Raw genomic sequence first — 14,728 nt, forward strand, 5'->3', positions numbered from 1 at the left:
CTCCGGCCCTGCACCCCCGCCATGACCTACTACTACCACCCTCATCCGCCCTGGGGACCAGCTCTGCCTGTGGAGAGCTTTACCAACCAAGCTGCGTCACCATCTGCCCTGGGGTTCCCATCCCGCAGCGTCGGCTATAAGTGGCAGAGTACCACAGGTGGCGTCACAAACTACCATCCCCATCATCATCTTTATCTTAACTGACACTGCCGGGGTCACGGAACCGAGCCTTGCCGGCACCACAGCGTCCTAGAAACGGAAACCGCGGCCCGGTAACAAGTCACCCCAGGCCCCGGCACGGGCGTGTCACAGATACTCCTCCCGTGTAGTATCGCACATGTAATACAGACACTCCCCCCGTGTAATATCATATTGTCCTGTATCATCCGTGTCTGCAGCCCTCCAGACATGAAGCGGTTAGTGTTTTCGTGGCTCCCGGTAATGGGTCCCTGTTTGGCTTCAGCTTCCTTGGACTCTGTACTGATTGCACAAAGTGTTTGCTCTCAGATTCCAGGATTTGCCCCTCAGGATTCTGTCTGTTAATCAGAAAGGACGACTTCCCCCACTAATAGAATGATGGCCGAGTCCAGATAACACCCGCTGATTGGGTGAAAATCCTGCACAAGAAGATGTCAGATACATTGTATCACTGTTATTATGGGGCACTGTGGATATCGCTGTTATTATGTGGGCACTGTGAATATCGCTGTTATTATGGGGGCACTGTGGATATCGCTGTTATTATGGGGGCACTGTGGTTATCACTGTTATTATGGGGCACTGTGGATATCACTGTTATTATGGGGACTGGATATCACTGTTATTATGGGGGACTGTGGATATCACTGTTATTATGGGGGACTGTGGATGTTGCTATTATTATGGGGGCGCTGTGGATATCACTGTTATTATGGGGACTGGATATCACTGTTATTATGGGGGACTGTGGATATCACTGTTATTATGGGGACTGGATATCACTGTTATTATGGGGGACTGTGGATATCACTGTTATTATGGGGGACTGTGGATGTTGCTATTATTATGGGGGCGCTGTGGATATCACTGTTATTATGGGGCACTGTGGATATCACTGTTATTATGGGGTACTGTGGATATCGCTGCTATTATGGGGCACTGTGGATATCACTGTTATTATGGGGGACTGTGGATATCAATGTTATTACGGGGGACTGTGGATGTCACTATTATTATGGGGGCGCTATGGATATCACTGTTACTATGGGGGCACTGTGGATATCACTGCTATTATGGGGACTGGATATCACTGTTATTATGGGGGACTGTGGATGTCACTGTTATTATGGGGGCACTGTGGATATCACTGTTATTATGGGGCACTGTGGATATCAGTTATTATGGGGCACTGTGGATATCACTGCTATTATGGGGCACTGTGGATATCACTATTATTATGGGAGCACTGTGGATATCACTATTATTATGGGGCACTGTGGATATCACTGCTATTATGGGGCACTGTGGATATCACTGCTATTATGGGGCACTGTGGATATCACTGTTATTATGGGGCGCTGTGGATATCGCTGTTATTATGGGGCGCTGTGGATATCGCTGTTATTATGGGGCACTGTGGATATCACTGTTATTATGGGACACTGTGGATATCACTGCTATTATGGGGCACTGTGGCTATCACTTATTATGGGGCACTGTGGATATCACTGCTATTATGGGGGACTGTGGATATCACTTATTATGGGGCACTGTGGATATCACTGCTATTATGGGGGACTGTGGATATCACTTATTATGGGGCACTGTGGATATCACTATTATTATGGGGCACTGTGGATATCACTGCTATTATGGGGCACTGTGGATATCACTATTATTATGGGGCACTGTGGATATCACTGCTATTATGGGGTACTGTGGATATCACTATTATTATGGGGCACTGTGGATATCACTGCTATTATGGGGCACTGTGGCTATCACTATTATTATGGGGGACTGTGGATATCACTTATTATGGGGTACTGTGGATATCACTATTATTATGGGGCACTGTGGATATCACTGCTATTATGGGGCACTGTGGATATCACTATTATTATGGAGCAGTGTGGATATCACTGCTATTATGGGGCACTGTGGATATCACTGCTATTATGGGGCACTGTGGATATCACTATTATTATGGGGCACTGTGGATATCACTGCTATTATGGGGTACTGTGGATATCACTATTATTATGGGGCACTGTGGATATCACTGCTATTATGGGGCACTGTGGCTATCACTATTATTATGGGGGACTGTGGATATCACTTATTATGGGGTACTGTGGATATCACTATTATTATGGGGGACTGTGGATATCACTTATTATGGGGTACTGTGGATATCACTATTATTATGGGGCACTGTGGATATCACTGCTATTATGGGGCACTGTAGATATCACTATTATTATGGAGCACTGTGGATATTGCTCCATTTCCTCGTAACTGTCCCTTTCCCGTCACTGACCAGTCACGTGTTCTCAGCACATAAATCCTGAGCTCGGGGCAAAGTCTGCAGTTGGCAGTGTCCAGTCCCGGCTGCGGACCTCCAGCTTCTCTCTTGCAGCCCAGTGTCCAGTCCCGGCTGCGGACATCTAGCTTCTCTCCTGCAGCCCAGTGTCCAGTCCCAGCTGCGGACCTTCACCTTCCCTCCTCCAACCCAGTGTCCAGTCCCAGCTGCGGACCTTCACCTTCCCTCCTGCAGCCCAGTGTCCAGTCCCGGCTCCGGACCACCAGCTTCCCTCCTGCAGCCCAGTGTCCAGTCCCAGCTGCGGACCTCCAGCTTCCCTCCTCCAACCCAGTGTCCAGTCCCAGCTGCGGACCTCCAGCGTCTCTCCTGCAGACCAGTGTTCAGTCTCAGCTGCGGACCTTCAGCTTCCCTCCTGCAGCCCAGTATCCAGTCCTGGCTGTGGACCTACAGCTTACCACCTGCAGCCCAGTAGCCATCATGATCCTTGTCTTCATAGCGGCTCTCCTCGCCCTGGATGGACGTGGCCTCTGCCAGGAGCAGACGTGAGTCTCACACCTGCAGTCCCATGTAAATCTCCGCAGCTCCTGATTCTGGTGATTCTTTGTCACCATCTTCAGGATCTCTGCTTGCTGTCGGTACGTAGCAATGTTCTTGGCTTCAGAACCCGGAGACCTGTACAGACTTTATTCTCTTGGAGCTGGAGGTTTGTTACAGTGTATCAGTCTAGACAATCCGCACATAATACAGATAACCTGCACACTAACCACTATAATAATATAAACATGAAAAATGGTAAAGCATTACTGCTATAGGGACACTATGGACAATGAAAAATACATTTAGCTATCTGGAAAAAATGAAATACATGAAAAATGTTATTGCAAAACTGCTATGAATATGAAAATAGTAGAGATGTTTAGCAAATGTATTGATCAATGCAAATGAGCCCGAACACCAACGACAAGGTAATCTCTAATTTTTCGGGAACCTAACCTTAATGCCTCTCTATATGCTATTAAAAATCTGCAAGTATGGGCAGACAGGCTCCTGGCTTTATAGGATCATGAATAGAGTCTGGTAATAGGGCGGGGTTCTGGGTTCTCAGTCAGAAGAAACTGCATACTAATCAGAAAAAGACTGACTGGAACACCTACGTGTGTGAATTTGGTGCTATCTTAAAAATACATGACATACAAGCACCTAATTCACACACATAGGTGGTCCAGTCAGTCTTTTTTCTGATTAGACAATCTACACAGACCTATGTTGGGATGATCTGATAGATGAGATTGCACAGATGTTATTTACTCCATAAATGTTTAGACAGAGGTTGGTAAGACATAGCAACGAATATGGATCAGAAGATTTCCAGCTGAGGGTTTGTTACATTGTCTCTGTGTTGCAGGTACCTGGTGATGGGCCCCCGGGAGTGGCGAGTTGGTGCACAGGAGACGGTGCTGGTCCAGGCCTTTGGGTACCGGGAAAATCTCCCCATGACAATCTCGTTACTTACTTACCCTGATAAAAGGAAAACATTCCACAGCCAGAGCGTGGAGCTGAACAGTGGCAACAACTACCAGGGACAGGTGACCCTACAGGTGAGTGCGGGGGGAGAAGGGATCAGGGGCGGGGCACAGAGGAAGGGCAGGGGTGGAGCAAAGGGAAGGGCAGGGGTGGGACAAAGGGAAGGGCAGGGGGAGGCAGCAGTGGGGCTCAGGGGAGAGCGGGCGAGGCAAAGGAAAGAGGGGGAATGGCAGGGGTGGGGAAAAGGAAAGGGCACGGACAGGGCAAAGGGAAGGGCAAGGGTGGGGCACAGGGGAGCTCAGGGAGGGGCTGAACAATAGAAGGGCGGGGCACAGGGGAGAGCAGGGGAAGGCAGCTGTGGGGCACAGGGGAGAGACAAAGGGAAGAGTGAGAAAAGTAGGTGGGGCAAAGGGAAGGGCAGGGGCGGGTCACAGGGGAGCTTAGGGAGGGGCTGAACAATAGAAGGGCGGGGCACAGGGGAGAGCAGGGGAAGGTAGCTGTGGGGCACAGGGGAGAAGAGCAGGGGAAGGCAGGGGCAAGGCAAAGGGAAGATCGGAAAAGGCAGGGGTGGGGCAAAGGGAAGGGCAGGGGCAGGGCACAGGGAACTCAGTGAGGGGCTGAACAATAGAAGCTGCGGGGCACAGTTGAGAGTAGGGGAAGGCAGTGGTGGGGTACAGGGTAGGGGCAGGGGAGGGCAAAGGGAAGGGCAGGGGCAGGGCACAGGGGAGCTCAGGGAGGGGCTGAACAATAGAAGGGTGGGACACAGGGGAGAGCAGGGGAAGGCAGGGCGAGTCAAAGGGAAGAGCAGGAAAGGCAGGGGTGGAGCAAAGAGAAGGGAAAGGGCAGAGCACAGGGGAGCTCAGGGAGGGGATGAATAATAGAAGGGCAGGGAACAGGGGAGAATCAGGGGTGGTGCACAGGAAGTCGCTGAGCAGAGGCAGGGCACAGGGGAAAAAGGGAGAGGCTGAGCAGGGGCAGGGCACAGGGGAGAGTGGGGCAGGGGCAAGGCACAGGGGAGAGCGGGGGAAGGCAAGGTGTGAGGCAAGAGTAAGGGGTGGTGAACACAGAGTCGCTAAGCAGGGGTGGGACAGGGGAGAGCAGTGCAGGGGTGAGGCACAGAGGAGAGCGGGGTAAGGCAGAGATGGGGCACAGGGAAGGGTAGGGACGAGGCACAGGGGAGGTGACTAAACAGGTGAGGGGCGCGACACAGGGAAAGGACAAAGGCAGTGCATGGGGAGAGAGGCTGAGTGGGGCACAGGGAAGAGTGGAGCACAGGGAAGAGCGAGGCAGAGGCAGGGCAACTGGGAGAGTGGAGGAAGGCAGAGACGGGGCACAGTAGAGAGTGAGGAAAGGTCAAGGGCGTGGCACAGGGGAGCTCATGTTGGGGGCTAAATAGGAGAGGCGTGGGACACAGGGGAGGGACAGGGAGGCACTGAACAGGGGGTGGTGCACAGGGGAGAGTGGGAGAGGGACTAAACAGGAGAGGTGTGGCCCATAGCGGAGAGCGGGGAGAGGCAGAGCAGGGGAAGGGCAAAAGGTTGGTACATAGGAGGGGTTGAGTAGGAGGGACATGGAAGGGTGAGGGTCAGGAGGACACTGGGGAGAGCGGGGCAGGGTAGGTGCAGGGCACAGGAGAGCACAGGGAAGGACTGAACAGGGGAGAGGCGGAGCATAGGGACAGAAGAGAAGGGACAGGGGCATTGCACAAGGAGTAGCTAAGCAGGGGCGGTGCACAAGGAAGAAGGGGAGAGAGGCTGAGCAGGGGCAGGGCACAGGGGAGTTCCGGGAGAGGGCTAAATAGGAGAGGGGCAGGAGACAGGGAAGTACAAGAGAGGGGCTAAACAGGATAGGGGCACAGCACAAGGGAGAGTGGGGGAGAGGCTGAGCAGGGGCGGGCACAAGGAAGCAATGGGAGGGGCTGGGCAGGAGGGGTATGCGAAGGGCTTCGCAGGGGCGGGGCACAGGCAAGCTAAGGAAAAGGCTGAAAAGCATCAACTACCAGGTGAGCATGGGGGAGGGACACACAGGAGTGTGGCAGAGGGGCTCAGCAGGAGCGGGGCGCAGGGGAGTATCTGAGCAGGGCCGGGCAGAAGGAAGCATGGGGGAGGGACTGATGAGTGGCAACAACTACCAGGGATGGATAACCCTACAGTTGAAAGTGGGGAGGGGCTGAATAGGGATGGGCACAGGGGAAAGCATGGGAAGGGGATGAGCAGGAGAGGGATGAGGCACAGGGGAGCTCGGGGAAGGGGATAAGAACAGGTGCGCATGGAGATGAATATGAGTACAGTGTGGGGCTTAGTACAGGCCAATGCGGTGGAGGGGTGGTGTGCACAGAACACTGAGGGTGGAGAAAGGGCAATATGCAGCTCATTATATCATCTACCATATTCCACCACAAGGTGGTATAATATGGAGGATTTCTGTAAAGTTAGTGCCCCCTTCAGGTGGTGTTCATGTGTTGCCCCCTGGCATCTAATTCCCTGTAGTGACAACCAATGTGGCGGCTCTTCCAGTTCTGGCAGGTTGTCGGCCATTAAACGATCACGCTTTTGGTGACTTCCACAGATACTTCCCGTGGATTTCCCACGAAAGATCGGCACCACGCAGTTTGTGTATTTGCAAGCTCAGAGCAGTTCATTCACGAAGGTGCAGCAAGTTCCCGTCTCACATCTTAACGGCTTCCTGTTCATCCAGTGCGATAAGCCGGTGTACACCCCCGAGCAGTCCGGTGAGTCCCCTCCCACTCCCACACGTGACTTGTGGTCCCGCCCACACGTGGTCCTCGCGTCTGCGGCACATCTCATCCTCCTCTCTCCACAGTGAAGGTTCGGATCTACTCCATGGATGAGGAGTTGAGACCAGCACGCAGAGCGGTCACCGTCACCTTCAAGGTCAGTGATGGCAGCAGCCGAAAACTAATGCTAATGGGAGCTTGTTGTCATAACATCCCAACCTGGAGATGAGGGGTTAATCAGCCGCACAGTGCGTCATACTGGGCCGGCTGTCAGTACGCGTTGGGGACGGTTACAGCTGAGTCACCTGTCAGTCCAAGCAGGAGGCAGTCACAGCTGAGCCGCTTTTCAGTCTGCGCTGGGAGTGGTTACCGCTGAACCAGCTGTCAGTCCACAACGGAGGCATTTACAGCTGAGCCGCCTGTCAGTCCACGCCGGAGGCGATTACAGCTGAGCCAGCTTTCAGTCCGCGTCGGAAGTGGTTACAGCTCAGCCGGCTGTCAGTCCACAACGGAGGCATTTACAGCTGAGTCGCCTGTCAGTCTGCGCCTGAGGCGGTTAGAGTTGAGCCAGCTGTTAGTCCACGCTGGGAGGAGGTAACAGCTGAGCCGGCTTTCAGTACGCACCGGAGGGCGTTACAGATTATCCGGCTGTCAGTCCGCACTGGAGGAGGTTAGAGATGAGCCGGCTGTCAGTTTGCGCTGGTGGCGCTTACAGCTGAGCTGTCAGTCCATGCTGGGGTGCGCTTACAGCTGAGCCAGCTATCAGTGTGCGCTCGGAGGTTACAGCTGAGCCAGCTGTCAGTCCGCACCGGAGGTTACAGCTGAGACAGCTGTCAGTTCGCACCGGAGGTTACAGCTGAGACAGCTGTCAGTTCGCACCGGAGGTTACAGCTGAGACAGCTGTCAGTTCGCACCGGAGGTTACAGCTGAGACAGCTGTCAGTTCGCGCTGGGGGCGTTTACAGCTGAGACAGGTGTCAGTCCATGCTGGGGGAGCTTACAGCTGAATCAGCTATCAGTCCGCTCTGGGAGGTGGTTACAGATGAGCCGGCTGTCTTTCCACACGGGGGGGGGGGGGGGGGGTGGTAACAGCTGACCTGGCTGTCAATCTGTGCTGAGGGCGGGGTTACAGCTGAGTTGGCTGTCAGTCCGTGCTGGGGGTGGTTAGCGTTATGCTGGCTGTCAGTCTGTGTGGGGGGACGGTTAACTGTGCAAAGCTGTGACTGAAGCAGCAGTGTTCCAAGAGAAATAAGGATAATTTCCTCTGATATTCGAGCTGTCACTGCAGCATCAGAAAACTATTATCCTACAAACAGACTAGCCTCATATCTCCAGGAAAATAGTGTATTTTGATGTGACAGGTTACCTTTTAAAGGTATTGACACGATGTAACAGCAGAATAGTGAGTGCAGCTCTGGAGGTGACTGGAGGATAAGACACAATGTCACAGCAGAATAGTGAGCGCATCTCTGGAGGATAAGAGACAATGTCACAGCAGAATAGTGAGCGCAGCTCTGGAGGATAAGACACAATGTCACAGCAGAATAGTGAGCGCAGCTCTGGAAGTTAATTTGGTGTAGTATAAGAGCGCGCTCAGGTTGGGGAGCCCTGGTTGCCGGTTGTAGAATTCTTCTTCTCTTTCTATGAAGGATCCGGACGAGGTGAAGGTGGATGTGATAACGCAGGAGGACGTCACCGGCATCATCTCCTTTCCTGATTTCAAAATCCCCGCCAACCCCAAGTATGTGGCTCCCACCTCCATCTGAATCGGGGGGGAGAGGGGGTGGGGAGGGGGAATCCAGATTGCCGCCATCTTGATTTTGCAATCAGACGTTAAAGGGCTGGCGCAGCCTGAAGATTTGTTAGAACTTTATAATAAAATGATGATTTTCCAGGAGTCTCCCTGTGTGAGAGCTGGAGCCTCCTCCTGCGGGTGCGAATACTGCTGCTATTCACTGGCAGCAGCTGTCATATTGGAATGATCTGGAGCTGCTTCTTAAAATGTTTTCTTTGCGTTTCTGTCACCTGAACATAATTTTTCGTTGTCGTTTTCAGATATGGGACATGGAAGATTGAAGCAGCGTACGGAGCGGACTACACCACGTCTACGGCGGCAGCGTTTGACGTGAAGGAATACGGTACTCATCAGCCCCTGTGCCCGGCCCTCATCACTCCTTCTCACCCCCTGTGCCCTGCCCTCATCACTCCTCGTCACCCCCTGTGCCTGGCCCTCATCACTCCTCGTCACCCCCTGTGCCTGGCCCTCATCACTCCTCGTCACCCCGTGCCTGGCCCTTATCACTCCTCGTCACCCCCTGTGCCAGGCCTTCATCACTCCTCGTCACCCCGTGCCCGGCCTCATCACTCCTTGTCCGCCCCCCTGTGCCCACCCCTCATCACTCCTTGTCACCCCCTGTGCCCGGCCTCATCACTCCTTGTCCGCCCCCCTGTGCCCACCCCTTATCACTCCTCGTCACCCCCTGTGCCTGGCCTTCATCACTCCTCGTCACCCCCTGTGCCCGGCCTCATCACTCCTTGTCCGCCTCCCTGTGCCCACCCCTCATCACTCCTTGTCACCCCCTGTGCCTGGGCCTCATCACTCCTCGTCACCCCCTGTGCCCGGCCTCATCACTCTTTGTCCCTCCCTGTGCCCAGCCCTCATCACTCCTTGCCCCCCCCGTGCCCAGCCCTCATCACTCCTTGTCCCCCCCTGTGCCTGGCCCTCATCACTCCTCGTCACCCTCTGTGCCCTGCCCTCATCACTCCTTCTCACCCCCTGTGCCCTGCCATCATCACTCCTCGTCACCCCCTGTGCCTGGCCTTCATCATTCCTCGCCACCCCCCTGTGCCCGGCCTCATCACTCCTTGCCCCCCCCTGTGCCCAGCCCTCATCACCTCATCACTCCTTGCCCCCCCCCTGTGCTCAAACCTCATCACTCCTCGTCACCCCCTGTGCTCAGCCCTCATCACTCCTCGTCCCCCCCTGTGCCCTCATCACTCCTTATCCCCCCGTGCCCAGCCCTCATCACCCCCTGTGCCCGTCCTCATCACTCCTTGTCCCCAGCCCTCATCACTCCTTGCCCCCCCTCCCCCCGTGCCCAGCCCTCATCACTCCTCGTCACCCCCTGTGCCCAGCCCTCATTACTCCTCGTCACCCCCTGTGCCCAGCCCTCATCACTCCTCGTCACCCCCTGTGCCCGGCCCTCATCACCCCTCGTAGCCACTCACCATTATCTATATGTTTCAGTGCTGCCGAGATTCTTCGTCGCCATCGTACCGGCACAGAACTTCATATCACACGACACTTTTGATGAATTCACGATCACAGTGAAAGCGCAGTAAGTGACCCCCCAAATACAAGGAAGCAGACACCAACTCTAATAGGGGCACTAGAGCTCGGCTGCTCAGTGACGTGTATATTGGGGATTTCAGAGAGGAAAGCTCTCTTTCATGTCATTCTACAAGAAGTGGTGTATGCGTATTCCTGATACAGAGCTCCAAATGCACAGCTCTACTGTACAGCCATAGACATAAATGATGACATTGTACTGCCACATGCCACCACTAGGGGGAGATCCTATCATAGGACTATAATAAATTCAAGGAGCTTTTCCTTGGTGGCTGTATATACTGTACATCCGTGTGAGCTCCCCCTAGTGGTGGCTGTATATACATCCATGTGCTGGGAGCTCCCCTAGTGGTGGATTTATATACATCCATGTGTAGAGCATTGCCCTAGTGGTGGCTGTATATACATCCATGTGCAGAACACTCCCCCTAGTGGTGGCTGTATATACATTCATGTGCAGAGCACTCCCCCTAGTGGTGGCTGTATATACATCCATGTGCTCGGAGCACTCACTAGTGGTGGCTTTATACACATCCATGTGCTCGGAGATCCCCTAGTGGTGGCTGTATATACATCTATGTACAGAGCACTCCCCCTAGTGGTGGCTGTATATACATCCATGTGCTCGGAGCACTCACTAGTGGTGGCTTTATACACATCCATGTGCTCGGAGATCCCCTAGTGGTGGCTGTATATACATCAATGTACAGAGCACTCTCCCTAGTGGTGGCTGTATATACATCCATGTGCAGGGAGCTCCCCCTAATGGTGGCTGTATATACATCCATGTGCAGGGAGCTCCCCCTAATGGTGGCTGTATATACATTCATGTGCTCGGAGCTCCCCCTAGTGGTGGCTGGATACACATCCATGTTCTCGGGGCTCCCCTAGTGGTGGCTGGATACACATCCATGTGCTCAGAGCTCCCCCTAGTGGTGGCTGTATATACATCCATGTGCTCGAAGCTCCCGCTAGTGGTGGCTGTATATACATCTATGTGCTCGAAGCTCCCCCTAGTGGTGGCTGTATACACATCCATGAGCAGAGCAGTCCACATATACTAGATCTAGACCCTCTACTTCTATATGTACATAAGAATATTCCCATTCACTGACAGCAAGTAGAGATCTTGAAACTCTTGAATTTCTGAACATTTCTTGATTTCTTTCAGCTATTACTATGGAAAGAAGCTCGAGCAGGCGAAAGTCTTCATCCGCTATGGAATCATTACGGACGGTGAGAGAAGTATGCTGCCGAAATCCATCGATGTGCTGACGGTAAGAGGGGCGCTGTCAGTTAGCGTCAGGGCCCCCATTATTGGTGTGCGCGGTTCTGGAGGTTGTGCTTCCTCTTGTAGATGAGCGGTGGAGAAGCCGTGTTCCAGTTCAGCAGCCGACGAGCGGTGGCCGAGCTCGGATTGTCAGAGCTGGAGGAGCTGAGCGGATCCTACCTGTATATAACCACCTCGGTGGAGGAGACGGCAGGTAACGTCATGAAGAGGATTGCTGAGAGCGGCCAGCAGATGGCGCTGAACACTACATAATGCAGACGGTGTCCACGCTCAGGGAAGGATCCACGGGGCGTTTGACATTACCTCCGTGTCCGTGCTCAGGGAGGAGGGATCCACGGGGCGTCTGACATTACCTCTGTGTCCGAGCTCAGGGAAGAGGGATCCACGGGGCGTCTGACATTACCTCTGTGTCCGAGCTCAGGGAAGAGGGATCCACGGGGCGTCTGACATTACCACCGTGTCCGTGCTCAGGGAGGAGGGATCCACGGGGCGTCTGACATTACCTCCGTGTCCGTGCTCAGGGAGGGATCCACGGGGCGTCTGACATTACCACCGTGTCCGTGCTCAGGGAGGAGGGATCCACGGGGCGTCTCACAGAACATTATCTCCGTGTCATCTTCTCATTGTCAGGGTCACAGTCAGAAGAAAGCGAAAACGCAGAAGTCAGATACGTGATCACTCCGTATACCCTGAAACTGATCGGGACGCCATTGTACGTGAAGCCCACGCTGCCGTATTATGTGAAGGTGAGCGCTCTGCATCCTGTCAGAGGAGACCCGCAGCGTTCACTGCCAGAGCAGAAATCTGTGGGCAGTCAGAAGACACAGACTGGGCCCTGCACTACTGGCCCCTGCACCACGCTGTCCCCGGTAGTGTGCCCCGCACCACGCTGTTCCCGGTACTGGGCCCTGCACCACTCTGTACCCGGTATTGTCTCCACGCACCATGCTTTCCCGGTATTGTGCCTCGCACCACGCTCTCCCCAGTATTGCCTCCCCGCACCACCCTGTCCCTGGTATTGTCTCCACGCACCACGCTGTGCTGTCCCTGGTATTGTCTCCACGCACCACGCTGTGCTGTCCCTGGTATTGTCTCCCTGCACCACGTTGTCCCCGATATTGTCTCCACGCACCACGATGTCCCAGTATTGCCTCCCCGCACCACACTGTCCCTGGTATTGTCTCCACGCACCACGCTCTCCCCGGTATTGTCTCCCTGCACCACGTTGTCCCCGATATTGTCTCCACGCACCACGCTGTCCCTGGTATTGTCTCCACGCACCACGCTGTCCCTGGTATTGTCTCCACGCACCACGCTGTCCCCGGTATTGTCTCCCTGCACCACGTTGTCCCCGATATTGTCTCCATGCACCACGCTGTCCCTGGCCTAGTATTGTCTCCCTGCACCACGCTGTCCCTGGTATTGTCTCCCTGCACCACGTTGTCCCTGGTATTGTCTCCACGCACCACGCTGTCCCCGATATTGTGCCTCGCACCACGCTCTCCCCAGTATTGTCTCCATGCACCACGCTGTCCCCGGTGTTGTCTCCCTGCACCACGCTGTCCCCGGTATTGTCTCCATGCACCACGCTGTCCCTGGTATTGTCTCCATGCACCACGCTGTCCCTGGTATTGTCTCCATGCACCACGCTGTCCCTGGTATTGTCTCCATGCACCACGCTGTCCCTGGTATTGTCTCCATGCACCACGCTGTCCCCAGTATTGTCTCCCTGCACCACGCTGTCCCCGGTATTGTCTCTACACACCACGCTGTCCCCGGTATTGTCTCCACGCACCACGCTGTCCCCGGTATTGTCTCTACACACCACGCTGTCCCCGGTTTTGTCTCCACGCACCACGCTGTCCCCGGTATTGTCTCCACACACCACACTGTTCCTGGTATTTTCTGCCCACACCACTCTGCCCCCAGTATTGTACCCCGCATCACACTGCCCCCCCGTACTCCACGTATCTGATAACGTCACACGATTGTCACAGGTTCAGCTGAAGGACACGTTGGACAAGGCGGTGCCCAGGATCCGGCTGACCTTCTCCGAGGAGATGGTTGTGGAGGGCGGAGAATCCCTCACCTCGGACACCCATCACTCACAAATGCAGATAACAAATGATAAAGGGATCGCTGAGTTTGTGGTTAACATCCCGGGCAACGTGGAAGCCCTGCACTTTACCGTGAGTCACTGACCGCTGCGGACGCCGCTGCCGATCACAAGCGATTGTCACACCCGATTTATGTCTCTATTAGATAAAGACCGCCAACAACAAACTGCCAGACGAAAATCAGGCGACAGCCACGTACACAGCGACCGCCTACAAGTCACCGACCAAGAGCTACCTGTATATCAACTGGGCACGGGAGAGCGAAGTGCTGCAGGTCGGGGGCTACCTCAATGTCCAAGTGGTGCCCAAAAGCCCATACATGGCCAAACTGAGCCATTACAGCTACCTGGTGAGTGCTGGGGGACCCGGGACTGTGCTGGGGGGACAACGGACTGTGCCATGGGGTCCCCCCGGGACTGTGCTGGGAGGGGCCGGGACTGTCCTGGGGGGACTATGGACTGTGCTGGGAGGGTCTGGGACTGTGCTGGGGGTCCCGGGACTGTGCTGAGGGTCCCGGGACTGTGCTGGGGGGACTATGGACTGTGCTGGGAGGGTCTGGGACTGTGCTGGGGGGACTATGAACTGTGCTGGTAGGGTCTGGGACTGTGCTGGGGGGGGTTTGGGACTGTGCTATGGGGGCCCCTGGGACTGTGCTGGGAGGGGCCCTGGCCTGTGCTGGGGGGCCCGGAGTTGTGCCTCGGGGCCCGGGGCTGTGTTGTGGATGTTGTACCCTGGGGCGGTATTTGTCTGGGGGTCTTAGGGTACCGTCACACTAAACGACGTACCAGCGATTCCGACCGCGATACGACCTGGTCAGGATCGCTGCTACGTCGCTACAGGGTTGCTAGTGAGCTGTCAAACAGTTAAATCTTCCCAGCAACGCAGCAACGATATGGCGGTCGCTGGGACCCTGTAGCATAGCACGATTCAAATCTTGATTAGTAACATAGGCGTGCATCTACATTGCCTTTTCCGCGCCCCCTCTGCTCCGATTGGTGGTCGCAACTGCGTTGTGACTGGCCGGCCTTGCCTTTAGAGAAGGCAACATAATAGCGCTTCCATCCTTCTCCATCCATGTCCATCCTACAGTCCCGATGCAGAATGGACTGTATTACGATCTGCTGCTGCACGCGGTCCGGGACAAGTTAATTCAGCCCTCTGAAATGTACTGCGATCTACAAGCCAGAACA

At 54.6% G+C, this 14,728-nt stretch overlaps 1 protein-coding gene across 1 annotated transcript in view; it reads left to right on the forward strand.

Moving 5' to 3' along the window:
- Nucleotides 1–3,933: 3,933 nt before the first annotated feature.
- The window catches only part of LOC142250708 (complement C5-like), a 61,325-nt gene continuing 50,530 nt past the window's right edge, over nucleotides 3,934–14,728 (forward strand). The window contains exons 1-11 of the mRNA XM_075322906.1: nucleotides 3,934–4,119; nucleotides 6,614–6,776; nucleotides 6,869–6,939; nucleotides 8,431–8,522; nucleotides 8,837–8,919; nucleotides 10,029–10,119; nucleotides 11,302–11,407; nucleotides 11,488–11,614; nucleotides 12,052–12,167; nucleotides 13,419–13,610; nucleotides 13,684–13,887. Of these exons, the coding sequence (XP_075179021.1) occupies nucleotides 3,937–4,119; nucleotides 6,614–6,776; nucleotides 6,869–6,939; nucleotides 8,431–8,522; nucleotides 8,837–8,919; nucleotides 10,029–10,119; nucleotides 11,302–11,407; nucleotides 11,488–11,614; nucleotides 12,052–12,167; nucleotides 13,419–13,610; nucleotides 13,684–13,887 (1,428 nt within the window). The 5' untranslated portion in view covers nucleotides 3,934–3,936. The remainder of the gene's footprint in view (nucleotides 4,120–6,613; nucleotides 6,777–6,868; nucleotides 6,940–8,430; nucleotides 8,523–8,836; nucleotides 8,920–10,028; nucleotides 10,120–11,301; nucleotides 11,408–11,487; nucleotides 11,615–12,051; nucleotides 12,168–13,418; nucleotides 13,611–13,683; nucleotides 13,888–14,728) is intronic.

This window comes from Anomaloglossus baeobatrachus, chromosome 9 (genome assembly GCF_048569485.1).
Source record: "Anomaloglossus baeobatrachus isolate aAnoBae1 chromosome 9, aAnoBae1.hap1, whole genome shotgun sequence".
Classification (NCBI taxonomy): domain Eukaryota; kingdom Metazoa; phylum Chordata; class Amphibia; order Anura; family Aromobatidae; genus Anomaloglossus; species Anomaloglossus baeobatrachus.